The sequence below is a fragment of the Neofelis nebulosa genome, chromosome 2 (genome assembly GCF_028018385.1).
Source record: "Neofelis nebulosa isolate mNeoNeb1 chromosome 2, mNeoNeb1.pri, whole genome shotgun sequence".
Lineage (NCBI taxonomy): Eukaryota > Metazoa > Chordata > Mammalia > Carnivora > Felidae > Neofelis > Neofelis nebulosa.
The window spans coordinates 136,900,213-136,921,630 of record NC_080783.1 but is presented as its reverse complement, the minus strand read 5'-3'; the positions used below and the strand labels follow the sequence as shown (position 1 = coordinate 136,921,630).

At 38.0% G+C, this 21,418-nt stretch overlaps 2 protein-coding genes across 3 annotated transcripts in view; one reads left to right on the top strand and one right to left on the bottom strand.

Annotated features, from left to right (window-relative positions):
• Positions 1–10,452, bottom strand: part of FRRS1 (ferric chelate reductase 1) — a 104,030-nt gene extending 93,578 nt beyond the window's left edge. Inside the window, exon 1 of the mRNA XM_058716447.1 lies at positions 10,051–10,452. The gene's annotated coding sequence lies outside the window, so the exon portion shown is untranslated. The remainder of the gene's footprint in view (positions 1–10,050) is intronic.
• A 137-nt stretch (positions 10,453–10,589) lies between these two features.
• Positions 10,590–21,418, top strand: part of AGL (amylo-alpha-1, 6-glucosidase, 4-alpha-glucanotransferase) — an 84,616-nt gene continuing 73,787 nt past the window's right edge. Inside the window, exons 1-2 of one of the 2 annotated variants that reach the window (XM_058716445.1) lie at positions 10,590–10,886; positions 11,444–11,593. In XM_058716445.1, coding sequence (XP_058572428.1) covers positions 11,512–11,593 — 82 coding nt within the window. In that variant the 5' untranslated portion in view covers positions 10,590–10,886; positions 11,444–11,511. Of the gene's footprint in view, positions 10,887–11,153; positions 11,368–11,443; positions 11,594–21,418 lie in introns of those variants that run through there. The other variant, XM_058716446.1, reaches the window with a different exon arrangement.

Here is a 21,418-nt window from a genome sequence, read left to right as displayed (position 1 = left end):
AGAAAGAAAGAAAGAAAGAAAGAAAGAAGAAAGAAAAGAAAGAAGAAAAGAAAAAAGAAAAGGAAAGAAAAGAAAAGAAAAGAAAAGAGAAAAGAGGGGCGCCTGGGTGGCTCAATTAGTTAAGCGTCTGACTTTGACTCAGGTCATGATCTCGTGGTTCACAAGTTTGAGCCCCGCATCGGGCTCTGTGCTGACAACTCAGAGCCTGGACCCTGCTTCAGGTTCTGTGTCTCCCTCTCTCTCTGCCCCTCCTCTGCTGGCTCTCTCTCTCTCAAAAATAAACAAACATTAAAAAAATAGAATACTTTTAAAAAAAGAAAAGAACAAGTGCTGGCAATGATGTGGAGAAATTGAAACCCTGTGCACTGTTGATGGGAATCTAAAATGGTACAGCTGCTATGAAAAACAGTATGACAGACCCTCAAAAGATTAAAAATTGAATTACCATATGATCTAGCAATTCCACTTCTGAGTGTATTTCCAAAAGAACTTAAAGCAGAGTCTCAAAGAGATATTTGTACACCTATGTTCACAGCAGCATTATTCACAGTAGGTAAGACATAAACAACCCAAATGTCCAATGACACATGCATAGATAAACAAAATGGGGTAAATGCATACAATGGAATATTATCCAGCCTTAAAAAGGAAGGAAATTCTGACACATGATAACATGAGTGAACCCTAAGGAGGTGATGGTAAGTGAAATAAGCCAGAAATGTTAGCCTAAAGTAAATGTCAAAAATGTTAGCCTAAAGTAAATTATTCGTTGATCCAGAAACAAAAGTATAAATATAATATAATCCATTAAGTTATCCATTCCTTCCATCTTTCACTCATTCTTATAGCCATTATTGAATGGCTTTCAGTGTCAGGTACTACACCAGGCAATGCAGATCCTAATGTAATCCAGGATACTATTTTAAAGATATAAATGTACCTTTATCATTTGCCTTTGCAACATACCAGACTTTCTCCCATTTGGCCTAGGATACCCAACTGCCTCAGTAAGAGTCTTGGGTTGCTAAAGAATTAATGTAAAGAGAAAGAAGGGTTAATATTAAACACTTTGCACTCAAAATATGATTTTGCAGCAAGACTATAGGCATGTTTGATACAGAACTTTGTAAGTTCTTTTATCCCTCATTTAACATTAGAGACAGGGACTAATGAACTAGTTCCTGGTAGGAAGGAAGGGAAATCCATTCCTTCTGGGCTTGAGTAATTGTGAAAATGTGACCATCTAAAGAGAGAGGGACGTGAGAGAAATAGTGTGATGTGTCCTGGTGGGAACAAGTCAGACAGGTTCAGGGCATTATTAGAATATAAACTCCAGGGGCACCTGGGTAGCTCAGTTGGTTAAGCATCTGACTTCAGCTCAGGTCCTGATCTCACAGTTCATGAGTTTGAGCCCTGCATCTGGCTCTGTGCTGAGAGCTCAGAGCCTGGAGCCTGCTTCAGATTCTGTGTCTCCCTCTCTCTCTGCCCCTCCCCTGCTCATGTGCTCGCTCTCTCTCTCTCTCTCTCTGTCTCAAAAATAAATAAACATTAAAAAAAAATTTTTAAAGAATAGAAACTCCAGATAGGCAAGGATTTATGTCTGCTTTGTTCATTACTGTTCCTACAGTTCCTGAACGGTGTTTACCACACAGCAGGCACAGTATTTGTCAAATGCATAGAGGACTTTTTGTTCTGCTCCCTGTTTTGAACTCTGGTTGAAGAGTGTTATGCTAGGTAAAAAAAAAAAAAAAAAAAAAAAAAAAAGGTGGGGAAGGTCCAAAAAGGGGAGCCCCAGCATGGTTAGGAGGGTAAAGCAAGGACATCAGTTACAGGCAGGACCTAGTTTCCATCCCCAGGCCATATTACATGGATTCACCATGGCAGAGTGAGGTTCCAGCAAAGGCTTATGAAATGGATGCCTTGGGCCTTGGGCCAGGTTAAGAACCCTTCAGACTCTTGGAGGGGTCTGCAGCGGAAGGAGGACCTCAAGGAAGTCTAAACAGCAGTGAAGGCTTCTAGGTTCTGACCAAGCCAAGAAAGAATGACCACAATTTATCAGCTATACACATTAGCAGCTTACGTCAACAGAATAACCAGGAACAGGACTATACAGATGTACTTTAGGTAACACCAGCCCCTACACAATGCCCAGTTCAAGGCCACAGAGTTCAACTCCTCCAAAGCAATGATTCCATGTGAGACCCTGCTCTGTATGGCAGACATCAGCTTAGAAGTATGGAGAAGGGGGATGGAAACAATAAAACAATTATTTCATAGAGGCAAGTTTAAAGAGATTATTATTTTTTATTTTTTTATTTTTTAATGTTTATATATTTGAAAAAGAGAAAGAACACAAGCAGGGGAGGGGCAGAGAGAGGGGGAGAGAGAGAATCTGTGCTGAAAGTGCAGAGCCCAGTGTGGGGCTTGATCCCATGAATCACGAAATCATGACCTGACCTGAAATCAAGAGTGAGACACTGAACCTACTGAGCCACCCACGTGCCCCAAAGAAATTATTTAAATAATTGGATCAGGATTAGTTTCAAAACAGACAAAAATTATTTTTGCTTTCCCATGTCCAGCAGTTGGAGAGCAGTAAAGGGGATCAGAGCAGTTTTTAAAAATATAGATGGAAACAACCTAGGGTGATGGGCATTAAGGAGGGCAGTTGTTGGAATGAGCACTGGGTGTTATATATAAGTGATGAATCACTAAATTCTACTCCTGAAATCATGAAAGAAAGCAAGAAAGAAGGAGAGGGAGAGACAGAGAGGAAGGAAAGGAAGGAAGGGAAAGGAAAGGAGAGGAGAGGAGAGGAGAGGAGAGGAGAGGAGAGGAGAGGAGAAGGGAGGGGAGGGGAGGGGAGGGGAGGGGAGGGGAGGAGAGGAGAGGAGAGGAGAGGAGAGGAGAGGAGAGGAGAGGAGAGGAGAGGAGAGGAAAGAAAAAGAAAGGAAACAGCCTAAGTATCTATCAATGGACGAATGGCTAAAGAAGATATAGTATGTATGGGGGCTGAGGGTGGGAGAAATGGGGAGATATTGTAAGGTTACAAACTTGCAACCAGTAGATAAATAAGTCCTGGATATCTAATGTATAGCATAGTGGTTATAGACAATAATACAGTATTATGAACTTCAAAGAGGCCAGGTCTTACTAGAAGACTAGGTCTTACAGGTTTGCATCCCCAAAAAGAAATGATTATGTGATGTGGTGGAATGTTAGTTAACTCTATAGTGGCAATCATATTTGCAATATATATCAAATCAACACATTGCACACCTTGAATTTACACAATGGTATATGTCCATTATATATCAATAAAAACTTTTTTTTTTTAAAGGAAAGTCTGAGAAACTGTCACAACCAAAAGGAGTTTAAGGAGACATGACAACTAAACGTTATGTGGTATCCTGAAGGGCTCCCAGAACAGAAAAAGGATAGGAGGTAAAAAGTGAGGAAATCTAATAAACTATGGACTGTAATAATGTATCAATATTGGTTCACTAATTGTAACACATGAATAATACTATTGTAAGATCTTAACAACAGGGGAAACTGGGATCTCTCTGTATTCTCTTTGCAACTATTTTCTTAACTCAAACTATTCTAAAATAAAAGTCTTATTTAAATTTTTTTAAAAAGAAGAAAGTATAGTTTTCTTAATATATCTAAGAAATGTAAACAATTTTACAGCTCTGCCATCCAGACACAGGAAACACAATCCCTGCCTCAAAAACTCTAGTGAGAAAGAGAAAAGGCAGTTATTATACAACATGATATCATACATCATACAACAGAGGACATGAAAGAGGAACACCTAACCCAGACCCACGGGAAAGAGGGCAAGGCAGGGAAAGATTTCCTGAAGCAGCTGTCCTGAGATGACTGAGTATTAGATTAGCCAGAATATTCCTAGAAGAAAACAAACTCACTGTTGTCATAGCCATATATAAAGTCAGCAATATCCAAATTCAATTTAGAAAACCTTTATTGATTTCCAGGCCATGGGGATAACATCAATGCCCTCAGATTTAGAGTTGACTGAACAGAGTCGCTGAGAATACAATTGAAATCCCACTCTTCCACTTGATTCCTACGCAACCTTAAACAAACTACTTAACCTTGGGCACTCAGTTTACATACCTTTAAATTGGGGGTAACAATAGTGTCCTGGGAATTGAGTTATTTCATGTAATGGGCTTAGAACAATGCCTGGCACCTCCTAGATGCTCATTAAACATTCAGTGTTATTAACTATTTATAGGGTATATATTAATTTTTGAAACATTTCAGACATTTTATTTTTGCATATCCTTGAAAGATAAATTACAGCTTAGGAATTAGACCACAAAAGAAGTTAAGGGGCTTATGTAATGCCTGAAGAAGAATGCTTTCCCCTAATTCTTTTTTTTTTTTTTTTTAAAGAAAGAGCTTCCCTAAATAAATCTCTGGCTTCTCTTTGCACTAGTTAATTTACTCCATTCCTGGGGAGTTGAGAGTGATTTAGCTGGTTGGTAAATTTGTGGAAAAATAACTGGTGAGCTTGACTTACCTCTGTCCTTTTTTTGTTTTTAAGCTTATTTATTTTGGGGCGGGAGAGTGAGCGGGGGAGGGGCAGAGAGAGAGAAGGACAGAAGATCTGATGCAGGCTCTCTGTTGATAGCCGAGGGTCCCACACGGGGCTCAAACTTGGAACCGTTACATCATGACCTGAGCTGAAGTCAAACGCTCAACCGACTGAGCCCTCCAGGCGCCCCACCTCTGTCCTTTTCTGAGAATAAACATGCAGTGAGCATGATTTCTCCAGTCTGGCCATGATGGGTTAGGTAAGCTGGCTGGTTCTGGAGTTCAGTTGTAGCAAGCTCATTTGGCTAATAGGTCTATAGCTGCAATCTCCAACTGGACTTTTTAAAGTTTGGGGGAAGTTTGCTTAATCACCCCCAAGCTTTCTGACAGAAAACTAAGGTGTTTGTGAAACATCTCTCCATGTGGTCAAGCACATTAAATAATCAGTTCCATTTTTTGCCTTGGAGACACTCCTCCTAGGCCTTCCATCCCCCTGCTCCAAACCGCATTGCTTTGATAACAATTAAAATGGAAAATAAAGTGCCACGCAAACTATGGCAGACACTACTAGTTATTCATTCTCTTTCCTTAATAACAAAACCTGTATTTTGGCTAGTCTCATTGCTGCCCAGACACAAGTTACATTTGTGTGTACCTTGTGACCAAGTTTTGGCTAATGAGATAGAAGCAGAAATGCTGTCTGGTATTTCCAGGAAAGCTTAAAGGGAAGAGGTACACCTTTCTTTTCCTCTTCTTCCATTATATTGCCTGAACTTGGATATGATAGCTGGAGTTCTGGCAGCCTTGTGGTACTATGATAAGATCCACATAATAAGAGGGAGGAAGCTGTGAGCTAGAGAGATCCCGGCTTCCTACTGCCTTTACAGACCTGCCACACCAGCTTTGAATTGCTCACCTCTAAACTTTTATGCAAGAAAGAAACAAATTTATCTCTTGTTTAAGCCACTGTTGCCTTGTTGTTGTTGTTGTTGTTGTTGTTGTTGTTGTTGTTTTCTGTCATATGCAGCTAAAGTGGTCCTGACAAATATAGAAAATCAGTTCAAGTCTTCCTTCCCTCATCCTTGTTCCCCAAATAGGCTGCCAACTCCATCCTTCCACAGGGAAATTCTGGAGGCAGGATTTCAACAGGAAGTTAAATTTATTTGCAAGGGTAAAAATGATTTAGCTCTAAATTTAGGGCCAAAGAACATTTTAAAATACCTATCTTTAGAAAAAAGAAACCATCACCACTAAAACACCCTCTCGAGTTTCCTCTTACCAGGGTTTCAAAGCATTCCATATGCTCTTTTTGGTCAATTTGTTATATCAATGCTTAGGACTTTTTTAATGACTTTTCCCACGCAAGTTTTGGCTTTTGGTTTTGTTTTTGTTTTTTTAAATAAAATACAACTATCTTTACCTCCATTACATGTACATGTCAATAATTGTTCTAATAAATATTAATTGTACAGCAACAAAACCTTACTTCTTTCTTACGTCCTTCCTCTGTTCTCTATGATTTAGGCTAAAACCTTGGGCTCTGACTTCCTTTTCTGAGTTCACCTTTATATTCCCTCTTCACAGAGTAAGATAACAGACCTTTAGATTCTTTTGTTGGCCAGGCTCTGGGAGACTTCCTCTTCATCTGCTTTGTCTAACTGCCATCAAAACCCAGCAAAGACAACTGGCCATCAGCCCTTCTCTTTTTAGGCTATCATTTATTAAAAGCCTGATTTTTACCAAGGGCTATATAATAGATGCCTTGAATGCTTTCATTATTTCATCTAATCTTCAAAACCACCCTCCAAATGAAGCGTTATTCTCTCCAATTTACAGATGAATCAACTGTAATTCAGAGAGATTAAAACTAATCCCGAGTTTGTTTCCAAAAATTCGTTTTCTTTGTGTTGTACTATCCTTTTTTGAAAAATCTCTCTCTGGTTTCTGTATCTCTATCACCATTATATTAGGTCCTTCTTCTTGTCTGACTTCAGCTCTATTTCCTTCCTATCTTCCCTTCTCTTCCTTGGCTAAGTCTGGATATTTCCCAAAAATGCAGAATAAACTGTTCTACTTAGAAGAGATTTTGAAAACACAATTCCAAATTTTACAAAATAAAATTATTCATAATGTCAGTATATAATCACTACAAAATAAGATACACAAAAAATGCTGATGAATATAAAAGCCAAATAAGGCAGATCCCTCCACTTCAGCAGAATCTCACAGGACTGGGACCAGACTATACATAATACCCTAAATAACTCCTTTCCTTTCCCAAAACAGACACTCCCATACACAGACCTTAAGAAACACTCTAGTGTTTTCTGACCCTTCTGACCACAGCCCTTCTCCCACTCCCCAGATACATTCATATCAATGTTTTAGAAAACACTAGAGTCACGGCCAAATAGCTGAGATTATCCATCAGATGTTCCTCAAGGAGATTCTTCTCCTGACAACTCTAGCATGAGATTATTGTGTATATATAGATCTCTGTTATGCACACGACAGGCACATGACAAATGTTTGCCAAAATGAAGGCAGCACATAGTACCACTGTAGCTCTAGACTGCAGATTCACTGGCATTCCAAGAACTTCACAAGTAGCACACTTAGCGTGACTCTTCTTTTTTAAAAAGGACGCTGTGTGGCTTGTAAATGTAATCTCTGAGACACATCACATTGAATCATAATTTTTCCATTACTTGACCTTCTTCACTTTCTTTCACAGTATGAAATCTCCAAAATTAAGATCATTTGGATTGACGAATCTTTTAAAATGCCAGCATTTGTGTAAGAATAACTCACCACTAAAGGAATTCATTTTGTCAGTCTATTTTACTCCTTATTTTAGCTGGAATATTGGGCCCTAAAGTGACAGTTTTGCTGGTGGAGGGAGAACAGGGAAAGCCAATTTTGGAGCCCTGGAGAAGAGTGATCAACAGGAGAGCAGTGTGATGAGATGGTCATAGGAGAGACTCAAAGGGGGTACGGAAAGGAGACCCTGAAGACAAACATAAACATGAACTGTATTCCACATCAGTCAGGGTCCCATTCTAGTATTTGTACTTACACATGTCTCAGGTACAGTGCTAAGTCCTCATTTAATTAATAGTAGGCACTATTTTTATCCCTGTTTTACAGTTGTAAAAACCAAAGCACAAAAAGGTTGAGTATCTTCCATTTTTTTTTCAATATATGAAGTTTATTGTCAAATTGGTTTCCATACAACACCCAGTGCTCATCCCAAAAGATGCCCTCTTCAATACCCATCACCTACCCTCCCCTCCCTCCCACCCCCCATCAACCCTCAGTTTGTTCTCAGTTTTTAACAGTCTCTTATGCTTTGGCTCTCTCCCACTCTAACCTCTTTTTTTTTTTTTTCCTTCCCCTCCCCCATGGGTTTCTGTTAAGTTTCTCAGGATCCACATAAGAGTGAAACCATATGGTATCTGTCTTTCTCTGTATGGCTTATTTCACTTAGCATCACACTCTCCAGTTCCATCCATGTTGCTACAAAGGGCCATATTTCATTCATTCCATTTGTTTTTAATGTTTATTTATTTTTTGAGGGGGGGTGGGGAGAGAAAGCACGCAAGCTGGGGGCAGAGAGAGGGACAGGGAATCTGAAGTGGGCTCTGCACTGACAGCAAAGAGTCGGATGTGGGCTCAAACTCACGAACTTCAAGATCATGACCTGAGCCAAAGTCAGATGCTTAACTGACTTTAACCATCCAGGCGGCCAAGGTTAAGTATCTTAGAAAGCTGGACAGCCAGTTAGTGGCAGAGCTGGGATTAAAACACAGGCACATTTCATAATCATGAATGGTTCTGCTTTTACACAGCATAATTTTTGAGAGTGGTGGCTCTCAAACATGTTTTTGACCATGACTCCCAGTAGGAATACAGGACTCACTACAACAAAACATAAGTAACAGAAACAGAAGTTTCTTGAAATAATAGTCTTACCAGATGCAATGCACTCAGATCATTCCTATTTTATTTTAAAAATTGTTGGTTGCAGGGCGCCTGGGTGGCTCAGTTGGTTAAGCATCCGACTTCAGCTCAGGTCGTGATCTCACAGTTCCTGGATTAGAGCCAAGTGTCGGGCTCTGTGCTGAGAGCCCAGCCTGCTTTGGATTCTGTGTCTCCCTTTCTCGCTGCCCCTCCCCTGCTCGCATTCTCTCTCTCTTTCTCTCTCTCTCCCCACCCTCAAAAAAAATAAACATTAAAAAAATTGTTGGTTGCAACTAAATTACTTTTATAACCCTCAATGGGTATGATTTACAATCCTCAATGTGACTTACAAATTGAAGAACACTACTTTCTCATCATCAGTATAAGCTCTACTTTCAAAATAGATCCATAATTCAACAACTTCTCACCACCTTCATTGCTATACCTTCTTTACACACACACACACCCAACATCATTGTATCTTGGTTAATTGAAATAAATGCTTAACTGGTCCCGCTTCCTTCCTCACCACACCCTCCAGTTTATTTAGCTATTTTCCATAAAGTTGCAAGGTAATCCTTTAAAAGGTCTATCAGATGAGGTCACTCCTCTTTTCAAAATGCTCCAACGTCTCTTTTGCCCATATTAAAAGCCCAAATCCTTGCAATGGCCTACAAAGCCTTACAAGATCTGGCTGTCAAGCCCCCCCCCCCCTTTATCTGTCCTAATCTCTTACCACTCTCTTCACTCAGCTATGGTGGCCTCCTTAAATCCACAAGGGTGCTCCTACCTCATGGCCTTTGAACTTTCTGTACCTCTGTATGGAACCCTCTACCCTGGATATCCTCTTTGCTCTTTCTCTGATTGGGATCAGATGTCAACTCACCAGCAAGTCCTTTACTGACTATTGTATTTACAATTGCAAACTTCCTTTTCCTGGCTCTTCTATGCTTCCCACTTCCTACAACCTTTTGTTACCTTATATAATTTATTTATCTTATTTATTTATCTGCCTCCCACCAACAAAATGTAAGAGTTCCATGAGGGCAGTGACTTTGATTCACTTCCATGCCTGGCAAATCCTAGGTGCTCAATAAATACTAGTTGAATGAATAAATGAACTACAGATACCCAAACTCAGTTTTGGACCACTTGAAACTAGCCATTCTCAGAAATCTACTGAAACAAACATTTCAGTATCTTTAGTTTTTAACCATTGTTGTTGGATCTACTTTATTTCCACAATAAAGAAAGCAAGATCTTTCTCTGCACTCATGTCTTTTTTCTCATGATCCCTAGGTGTCCTCAAAAAACTCTAGAAGGGGTTTCTTTTCCTCAGGCATAAAATCTCCTTAGACATCTGTACCAGATCCTAAATTTCTGGCCTGAAATATGTGCAGCCAATATAGATCCTTAATCGCATATGCTCTTCAGGTCTATGCAGTGTGCATCAGATACAACCAGACGTTGTAGAAGCGGTATTTGCACCCTCAATTGTTTGCAAACTGGCCACATTTCACCTACCTAGTAGTTCCGTGTCTGCATTCAAGATGTGCCCTGTGTTAGCACTAGAGGTGGTAGACACACGAAGGATGGAATGTCTGAGATTGTAGACGGCCCCTTACTTTAGACACGGGGAAATCAAGATTCAGAGAGTTTAGGCCACGTAAACTTAGGCCACGTTAAAATTAAAAAAAAAAAAAAATCAAAACAAAGACACAAAACACATCGTGGTAGAAAAAGCACAGGAAGCCAGGTCTCTCGCCTCCCACCATTCAGCCGGTCCACAAAACGACCCTGTGACATACGCAGCTCAATCTAGCTGGCAGCCTTCTACCGTAGCATTTTAATGTTCAACCACGAGGTCGCAGGCTGGTAAAGGAAGTGCACACTCCGGACCTCGCACCTCCCTAGCGCCTGAAAACCAAAAGCAGCTCGCTGCCTGAGCCCCAGCCGCCTCCCGGCCCCCGGCCCCGCTGACCGCAGTCTCGCGAGACTAGCGGTCGCGGCGAGCAGGGTGAGGAACCTCCCGGAAGTGGGCGAGGGGACCTGTCAGCTCCCACCCGGGCGTGTGGGGAACTTGAGGCCCGGTGGGTCGAGGGTCTTCTCCGGGACCAGCACGAGGCGGAGTCACGGAGAAGCTCTCTGCCATTCACACAGCGGCCTTATCCCTGGCCCGGCTGCCGCCGCCCCGCCCTTTGCCCTTCACGGCGCCCGGCCCTCCTTGTCTGGGGCTGCTTTTTTCGCCCGGGCAGCCTGCCTTTCCCTGTTTGCTTTCCTTCCCGTCTCCTCCCCCGACTCCAACACCAGAGTCGCGGGTCCTGCAGTGTCCCAGAAGCTGCACGTATAACTTGCTCCGTGTAAGTGCTAGGAATGCCGCTGGCCTCTCAGGGAAATGGGTTCTTTCTATCTATAGCTCCGTCTGTACATCCTATGTCTGCAGCAGCTATTCCAGGGGCAACAACTGCTTCCCTCTGTTCTCATCTCCCCATTGGTGGCTTCCAACCCGAATTTGGGAATGGGGAGCTCTCCCACCTGTTATCTTTGAGCAGACTAATCTCTTGTAAGCAGAAGTGCCGTTTGTAGTCTTCAAAGCCCTTTGGCTTGGGACCGGGAATTTCCCCCCCCCCCCCCCCCAAATCCAGGCTTTCCAAAACATATTGCTTTTCTCTGAGAATAATTCAGTTTTGTTTTTTGTTTTAATTGTAAGAATCTATAATACAATAGTTTTGCTTTGGTCCTATTGTGCTCTAAGGGAGGAAACAACTATTTACCTTCTCAGGTCTTCTTTATAGGATTCATTCTTTTTGCTTTGCTAAGGTTAAAACACATTTAGAACATGTAAGTGCGGCTGTCAGCCTTGAGGAATTAAAGGTAATAGTTATTTTCTTGATCTTAATTCCTTTTTGTTTCATAGGGGTAACTCATTCGATTTTGGAGTTCTTTTAATTCTTCTGAAAGATTTCAAATCTTCTAAAAGCCAAAATGGGACACAGTAAACAAATTAGAATTTTACTTCTGAACGAAATGGAAAAGCTGGAAAAGACCCTCTTCAGACTTGAACAAGGTCAGTAGCAAGTTGTTTGATTAGCTGTGTCTTTTAAATTTTTAATCTATTGTCATGCTAATTTTTTAAAACTTTAAGACAGGTAAAATTTCCAAAGACCTTTCTAAACTCAGTTAGTGAAAAGACAGTGCCCTATTTTAATAATATCACTAACGAAAGTTGATTTTAGTTATAAAGTTGAAAATGTTATATTTGTCATGTTAGGAGGATAAAATAGTTCACTTTTCTTTCCATGCTTCCACTTAAGACAGAAGTTGCATATATGATCAAGAAATTTACCATATTATTTCTATTAATTATTATAAAACTTGGTAAATTATTTCATATGTAATTTTATTTGGAGGATATCTATAGTTTTGCTTTTTCATAGCCCTCATTTTTTTCCTTTATTGAAACTTTGATTTAGTAAAATAGATCACAGAAAAAAGCAAACTGTTATTTATATATATCAAAAGCCTCTCAAATAAAAATTGAAAAAACTGATCAGGTTATGTTGAAATATATTTGAGCTTATTCTTTAGACTTTATAATTTTTCAACATTGAAAACTTTCACACTTTTTTGTGTTACTGTAACTTGTGAAGTGGAAGTTTTAATGTATGAAAAATAAAATGCAGCCCCCTTTAATAGTGCAACAGATAGATGTTGATAGTACACATTAAGGGATTTTCCCCCTCAATATCTCAAGAGTTACATTTTTGAAGAAAAACAAATCGACCGTCAAATGTGTTACCTCCATGCCAAATCACCTTCTTCCAACTTTGGCATTTAGGATCACTGAGTACTTACTCCATTTTTGGCTTTCCTGACTCGGCACTTTCCTGGTTTTGATTTTTTTCCTACCCTCTTGAGTGCTTCTGTCTACTTGGTGGTGTCTGTTGCTGAGCTGTCTTCCTTCCTTATTTTAATTAATTGTATCTATCTGCAAGAGATCTTTTCTTCTTCTCTTCTTCTGCCCTCAAAGAATTATACATTCTCATGGCCTCACTTGTTGCCTCCATGCTGATGGCTCTTTTTGGAAGAAGAGCCTTGAATTTTGCTTGCTTCTTAAAAGCCAGGAGTATAATGGCATGAGTAAGGAACTAGAATTTTCTTGGCTTTCCTGCTAACAACTTCTTTGACTTTGGGCAAGTCACATGAATTCTAAACATTAATTTATTTGCGAAATGAAGGTGTTAATTTCTGTTCTTCTACCTTCCTGGATGTTGAAGCTCAAAATTAATACTATATGGCTTTAAAATCCTAAACAGGTGCAAGGCATTGATAGATCACTATACCTATTTTTGCACTGGATTCTTGGCTTCATCCAGTATTACGCTATAGAATAGTCTTGGGATAGCTCCACTTGATATGCTTACATCTATCTAACATGTCCCAAACCATCTCCTACTCCCCATTCTCAAACTTTCTTTGTTTCCCATCCTGTTTATTTTAGTGATGTCTCCATTTTTATAGTTTCCAAGGCCAGACACTTTGTACTCACCTTTGACAGTTTCTTCTCTTTACCTGCAATCTCTCTTTAAGCCCTGTAATTTCTTTCCAAATGTCTCTGTTTGCCTATCTCTTCCATATGCCTAAACATGGATGCTAGAATAATCTTTTATGCCATCTCTTTCTTTTTATTAATTGGTGTCTATATATAAAGTCAAATTTAAATGCCTCTGCGGGGCTTCCAAGACATTCTCTAATAGAATCCACCTTCACTAGCCAAGGTTGCATCTCATTGTTCCCCATTATTAGTGTCCTACATCTTTACAATTCCCCTGTCAATTCCCTCTCCCCTGGATTTTCTCATAGCTCTCCTGACACCTTCACCCCCATCAGATTCCTCTATATCCATTAAATCCCTTTACTATCATTCTGTGTATTGCCTACCTCCAGCTAAAATTCTACCTCCTCCATGAGGTCTTTTCTTAATTTTTTTGTTATTTTCTTTCTTTGATTTCCAATCACACAATAGGCACAGAACAATTAAGTACTGAATGATGGAGCAGTGTCTCAAAGTTTATTGATCTTATAGCATCCAACTAGTTTAAGATCTGTGAAAATAGGGAAAGTATTATAAACCTAGTACAATGTATAACAGCCATTAAATCCTTGCTGATTCATTACTAAAACACTAGTTAAAGCTAGCAAAAAGTGTTAAATTCAGCCAAACTATTTGAAGAAGGAGCTATGAAGGGTTTATAAAATAAGAATGATGTGACTGAGTCTGTAAATCTAGTTAAAACCAGTAAATTCAACCAAATGATATAAATGGGAACACCTCAAGTTTTTTGTGTGCAGTAATGAGGTGATCATATTACTATAGACGATAATTAAAATGTGAAAGATGAAGGGACATTGGAGATAAATCATTAAGAAGGCTATTTTGAAAACACATCTGTTAAAAATAAGGGTTGAACTACATTGGAGTCAGAAAAGGTAATAGAGTTCAAGACATTTTATTTTACTTTTATTTTATTTATTATTATTATTTTAATGTTTATTTTTGAGGGGGGAGAGAGAGAGAGAGAGAGAGAGAGAGAGAGAGAGAGAGAGAGAACAGCATGAATGGGGGAGGAGCAGAGAGAGGAGGAGGCACAGAATCCAAAGCAGGCTCCAAGCTCTGAGCTGTCAGCACAAGAGCCTGATGTGGGGCTCAAACTCATGGACTGCGAGATCATGACCTGAGCTGAAGTCAGACACTCAACTGAGCCACCCAGGCACCCCTTTTACAATATTTTTTTTAAATGTTTATTTATTTATGGGGGGGTGGGGGGGAGTAGGGGCAGAGAGAGAGAGAGAGACAGACAGACAGACAGACAGACAGAGAGAGAATCCCAAGCAGGCTCTGTGCTGCCAGCATATAGCTCAGTCTTGCAAACCCCAAAATCATGACCTGAACAGAAGGCAAGAGTGGGATGGACGTTTAACCAACTGAGCCACCCAGGCGCCTCAGAGTATGAGACATTTTAAAATTCATAGGACTTAATGAACAATTAGATGTGAAGAAAAACTCTGGCAGTTTTTGGTTCTTTCATATTTAATTGATCACCAAGTCTCTCTTCGTTTTTCTTTTCACTTTTCCCTAAGAAAGGATTCCTCCTCATTTTTGAGGCTAATATCTCTACAGACTCTTCTAACTCAGCAAGACCAAAAAAAATTTTTTCTAGCCAAATCATAGCCTTTCCCTGTATTTCCTGTTTCATTCAGTGGCAGAATAATGAACAAAGTCAGTTTTTGATGAACCTGGAGTTCCATTTTTGTATAGGTTGGTTAAATTTCAACTTTTACCCTTTTTTTAAGAAAATACTTATAAAAGTTTCTTGATTAGGAGCTTGAGCTTATATAAACTTAGTAGACGGAACAAGATGGAAAAATTTACTTCATAGTAATAGTTTAATCACTCACTTTACTAGTTGCCTGCAAGAGGGAAATGGCTAATCTGAGTAAGGTATTCCTACTGTTCTATGAGGAATAAGATAGCCACACTATGTACTGCTGTGACCTAAGCTAATTTTAGCAAACCGAGTGAGTCATTATGGAATCTGACATAGTCTAGGTATTCTAATGTTTCATTTACTGTATATAAAAATTTTAGTTTCAGAGACTTGTACTGGACATCTACAGAGTAGCTATATACTCTTGGGGCTATGCCCTGATCTGTCTAGTAGAACATAGAAAGAACAGGATTTTTCTTTTCTCTTTTTTTTCTTTCATCTGTTTTTGTTTTCAAAAATTAATTACATTTGGGGGCACCTGGCTGGCTCATTCAGAAAAGCATGCAACTCTTGGTCTCAGGGTTGTGAGTTCGAGCCCCACATTGAGTGTAGAGATTACTAAAAAATAAATAACTGTAATAAAAAAAGATTTTTTTAAAGCAATTAAATTTTGCTAACATATAAATTGACATTGATGCTTTCAGTTTATGTATCAAATAAGTTATAAACAAAAAAGACATATTCTGAGAAAATAGTAGAGGTTGTAGGTCTTGAAGGGGTTCATAGTCACACCATCACTGGTTTGTTTGTGGTATGTTGCCATGGGTTACAATTTTACCTAATCCAGGTTAAGTAGATATACAAGTTATAATTCCTTAAATAGTAGAGTCTTTACAATATTTCATAACAAAAGGTACAATCATCATAAATGCCTCTTTTACCTCAGGATATTGTCAAACTGAAAGATGAGTTAGAAAGTGTTTGAAATTTGCTGTTTGAGATTTGTTCTTTTCAGGAATGACATGTAGCTTTCAATAGTATGATACTTAGAAAATATTTTCTGAAAAAGGAAACACAATTTAACTGTGAGGTAAACATGAGTGAGAAAGTTAACTACTTTTTGGTGAAAATTGATACCATAGAGCAGAGTTGAGCACATTTTTTCCTCTAAAAGTTCAGATAGCAAATATTTCAGCTTTGTGGGCCATTTCTTTTGCAATTACTCAGCTCTGCCATTATATCATGAAAGCAAACATAAACAACACATAAATGAATGTGTTCCAATAAAACTTTATTTATAGAAACAGGCTGGATATGGTTTGCTGACCCTTACTGTATAGCAAGAGCATTTTGCGTATGTATTTTAGTAACACTTCCATCATATGATTTTAGCCATAAAAATAAATACTTACCCTTTTTAAAAAATTGATAACAAAATTTTCCAATCTGTTTAAAATCTTTCCAATAAAGGATTTTGGTTGTTTTTCAAATCATCTATTTAATATATAACTATAGAATATCTTATTAGCTTATAAAAACCATTGCTTATAACAAAGAAAATATATATTTACTAGCACATTTCAACAAAAATCTTTACATAATTTGTGAGTGGGGTTGAAAAGTTAATGTCATGGATTAGTAAACATAGTCACTAAGAACTTTTTCCATTTGAATTTGGATATCTTTGTGTTTTATTTTTTCAAGTCTGATGCAATTAAACCAAATATCAATAAACAGAACTTGGAATATTTGAATTACTTTATCATAAAATATTAAACCAAGACTTAAAATTAATGAAATTTCTTTAATCACATTGCTTGCACTGACAGATATTATCAATATTAATTTTTAGTGAGAACTAAAAGATATTTTCCATCCACCAATAGGTAAAATTAGTTATTTAAAATATTATTTATTTACATCTTATCCCATTTTTGTGTTTTGTGATTTATATAATCTATTAAATCATCATACGTGTATATTCTGTAAATAAATAAATATTTATGTTTAGAGAATGCTTGTCAATTTTTTTTCTGAGGGTATACCACTGATCCAAATACTGTTTTGGGATTTTGGATGAGTTTTAACCTTTGTACTACATGTTCTCTGAATCCTTGTGTAATGATAAAAAAAATATTTGCATAAACTGAACAGGGGGCAGGTTGTTTAAATATGCTCAGACAGCTAATCTCTGATGTTTTTACCTGTTCAAAATGATACTACATCTTCTATAGTAAGTTTAATCGTTATTTTAGAGATGTAGATATTTATGATTCTCACAATCACTGAGTATTAAAATTTCATGTTTCAATTCTTTGAGCAATTATTTCTCCATCTATTTCTTCATAATTGTACCTCTAACTTTAAAATGATGTTTACCCTCGGAATGCAAGCTGGTGCAGCCACTCTGGAAAACAGTATGGAGGTTCCTCAAAAAACTAAAAATTAGAACTACCTTATGACACAGCAATTGCACTACTAGGCATTCATCCACGGGATACAGGTGTGCTGTTTCAAAGGGACACATGCACCCCAATGTTTATAGCAACAGTATCAACGATAGCCAAAGTATGGAAAGAGCCCAAATGTCCATCGATGGATGAATGCATAAAGAAGATGTGGTATATATATACAATGGAGTATTACTCTGCAATCAAAAAGAATGAAATCTTGCCATTTGCAACTATGTGGATGGAACTGGAGGTTATTATGCTAAGTGAAATTAGTCAGTCAGAGAAAGACAAAAATCATATGACTTCACTCATATGAGGACTTTAAGAGACAAAACAGATGAACATAAGGGAAGGGAAACAAAAATAATATAAAAACAGGGAGGGAGACAAAACAGAAGAGACTCATAAATATGGAGAACAAACTGAGGGTTGCTGGAGGGGTTATGGGAGGGGGGATGGGCTAAATGGGTAAGGGGAACTAAGGAATCCACTCCTGAAATCATTGTTGCACTATATGCTAACTAATTTGGATGTAAATTTTAATAAATAATTAATTAAAATAAAATAAAATAAAATGATGTTCACCCAATTATAAAATTACACAAGTGTGTAGGGGCACCTGGCTGAGTCAGTCAGTAGAGCAGTGTGTTTTTTATACCACATCTTCTTTATCCGTTCATCAGTCGATGGACATTTGGGCTCTCTCCATAGTTTGGCTATTGTTGATAATGCTGCTATAAACACTGAGGTACATGTTTCATTCTTCTGCATATCACCATCCAGTTTTCCCAGCACTATTTGTTGAAGAGACTGTTCCATTGGATAGTCTTTCCTGCTTTGTCAAAGATAAAGTTTACCATATTCTTGTGGTTCCATTTCTGGATTTTCTATTCTGTTCCATTAATCTATATGTCTGATTTTGTGCCAATACTATACTGTCTTGATGACTACAGCTTGGTAATATAGCTTGAAATCCAGAGTCCTGATGCATCCAGTTTTGTTTTGCTTTTTCAGAATTGCTTTGGCTATTAGGGGTCTTTTGTGGTTCTGTACAAATTTTAGGATTGTTTGTTCTAGCTCTGTGAAAAATGCTGGTGGTATTTTGGTAGGTATTGCATTAAATGTGTAGATTACTTTGGATAGTATAGACATGTTAACAGTGTTCTAGTCCATGAGCATGGAATGCTTTTCCATTTCTTTGTGTTCTCTTCAATTTCTTTCATAAGTAGTCTATAGTTTTCGAAGTACAGATCTTTTACCTCTTTAGTTAGGTTTATTCCTAGGTATCTTATTGTTTTTGGTGCAGTTGCAAATGGGATAGATTCCTTGATTTCTTTTTCTGCTGCTTCATTATTGGTGTATAGAAATGCAGAGGATTTCTGCATGTTGACTTTATATCCTATACTTTTCTGAATTCATGTATTAGTTCTAGCAATTATTTGGTGGAGTTTTTTGGGTTTTCTACAGAGTATCATGTCATCTGCAAATAGTGAGTTTGACTTCTTCCTTGCTAAGATGAATGCGTTTTATTTCTTTTTGTTGTCTGATTGCTGAGGCTAGGACTTCCAATACTATGTTAAGTAGTAATGGTGAGAGTGGACATCCTGGTCTTGTTCCGGACCACAGAGGAAAGGCTCTCAGTTTTTCCCCATTGAGGATGATATTAGCTGTGGGTCTTTCTTTTTTTTTTTTTTTTCAACGTTTTTTATTTATTTTTGGGACAGAGAGAGACAGAGCATGAACGGGGGAGGGGCAGAGAGAGAGGGAGACACAGAATCGGAAACAGGCTCCAGGCTCCGAGCCATCAGCCCAGAGCCTGACGCGGGGCTCGAACTCACGGACCGCGAGATCGTGACCTGGCTGAAGTCGGACGCTTAACCGACTGCGCCACCCAGGCGCCCCGCTGTGGGTCTTTCTTATATGACCTTCATAATGTTGAGGTATGTTTGCTCTATCCCTACTTTGTTGAGGGTTTTTATTGAGAATGGATGCTGTATTTTGTCAAATGCTTTTTCTGCATCTATTGACAGGATTGTACAGTTCTTATCCTTTCTTTTATTAATGTGGTGTATCATGGTGATTGAGTTGCAAATATCGAACCAGCCCTGGTAAATAATTCTTTTAATGTACTGTGAACTAATACATGAATTCAGAAAAGTACAAGATATGAAGTCAACATGGAGAAATCCTTTGCATTTCTATACACCAATAATGAAGCAGAAAAAGAAATCAAGGAATCTGTCCCATTTGTAATTACACCAAAAACAATAAAATACTTAGGAATGATTTGCTAATATCTTATTGACAATTTTTGCATCCATGTTTATTAGGGATATTGGCCTGTAATTCTCCTTTTTAGTGAGGTCTTTTTCTGGTTTTGGAAGCAAGGTAATGCTGGCTTTGTAGAATGAGTTTGGAAGTTTTCCTTCTATTTCTATTTTTGGAACAGTTTGAGAAGAATAGATATTAAATCTTCTTTAAATGTCCCCTGGGAAGCCATCTAGAAAAGATTTCAATAGATCTATATAGATGCATAAAATTGACAAAACAGAATAAAAGTAGCTATGTTATTAAATATATTTTGATAACATGACTTATAATGACTTTGTAATATTCTAGCTTACATAATACCATTTTTGTACCACAACTTATCTAATCATTTCCAATCATTAGATATTTAATTTGTTGTCAGTTTATTTAATTATAATAAATGAAGCTGTTATGAATATAGCCTATGTTTACATCACTGATTAATTCTTAAGAAAATACATGTCTATATGAAATTATTAAGTCAAACATAAGCCTTATTATATTCATAGAATATTTATGCCAATTATAGAAAAATTTGTATATATAGCTACTTGGAAAAGAAAGTATAAGTTTCACTGTACAATGTGAGAAATAGAAGTGAGTCCCTGGATTTTTGCAGTTACTTAATAATACCATTTGGATAATTTGTTTCTTACTTGCTAAAACCATTTGCTATGAAAAATTTATATTCATTATTTAGTACAATCCAAAAATATGGTTAGCAGGACTTATCACTAAATTATAATTTTTTGCAGGAATTCCTAGAACTTCCATTTCTCACATTATCCATACTGCAGTATGCCAGAGTATTCGTATTTATCTAGGCAAAGGTAGAGGTGTTTGATTGGATTACAGTAAGTTGAAAGAGTCCATCATTCTCCCAATGTCTTTTGTTGAGATATTTTGCTCATAAAGACTAGCTTATCCAGTATTTAATATTGTGGTGTAGAGTTTACCATCTGTTGAACATCATTGTGAGGATTTACTTCTACAAGAGCTATTTTAGAAATGATGTGACATGACATATCTGCATGTTCTGCATTTCAGGATTTGCTTGGAATCAAACTGGCATTCATTATGTATATATAAATAGCAGTTCATGATGATGTCTATGCTTCATATCCACCACAACAGGGTTTGTTGTAGCTTTCCCCTTGCTTATTTGTAACGTCTTTCTCTAACACTGTGAAGTCTGGGGCACCTGACTGGCTCAGTTGGAGGAGCACATGCATGATTCTTGGTCCCAGGAGTGTGACTTCAAGCCCCACAGTGAGTGTAGAGATTACTTAAATAAATAAAACTTAAAAAAAAAAATAAGAAAAGAAGGGGCGCCTGGGTGGCGCAGTCGGTTAAGCGTCCGACTTCAGCCAGGTCACGATCTCGCGGTCCGTGAGTTCGAGCCCCGCGTCAGGCTCTGGGCTGATGGCTCGGAGCCTGGAGCCTGTTTCCAATTCTGTGTCTCCCTCTCTCTCTGCCCCTCCCCTGTTCATGCTCTGTCTCTGTCTGTCCCAAAAATAAAATAAAAAACATTAAAAAAAAAAAATTAAAAAAAAAAAAATAAATAAGAAAAGAAAAGAAAAACCTGGCTTTGATCACTTTTATTTTTGAAAGATATTTTCACCGGGTATAGAATTCTAGGCTGATAGTTTTCTTCTTTAAGTTACTGTTGACCTTATAATGCAGAGAGTAGAGGCACTGACCCCTCATGCAGCCAAAAATCCAAGTATAACTTTAGACTCCCCTAAAACTTAACTATTAATAGCCTACTGTTGACCAGAAGCCTTACAGATGAAACATAGTATGTATATGTATTATATGTTGTAATCTTACAGTAAGTAAGCTAATGAAAAGAGAATGTTA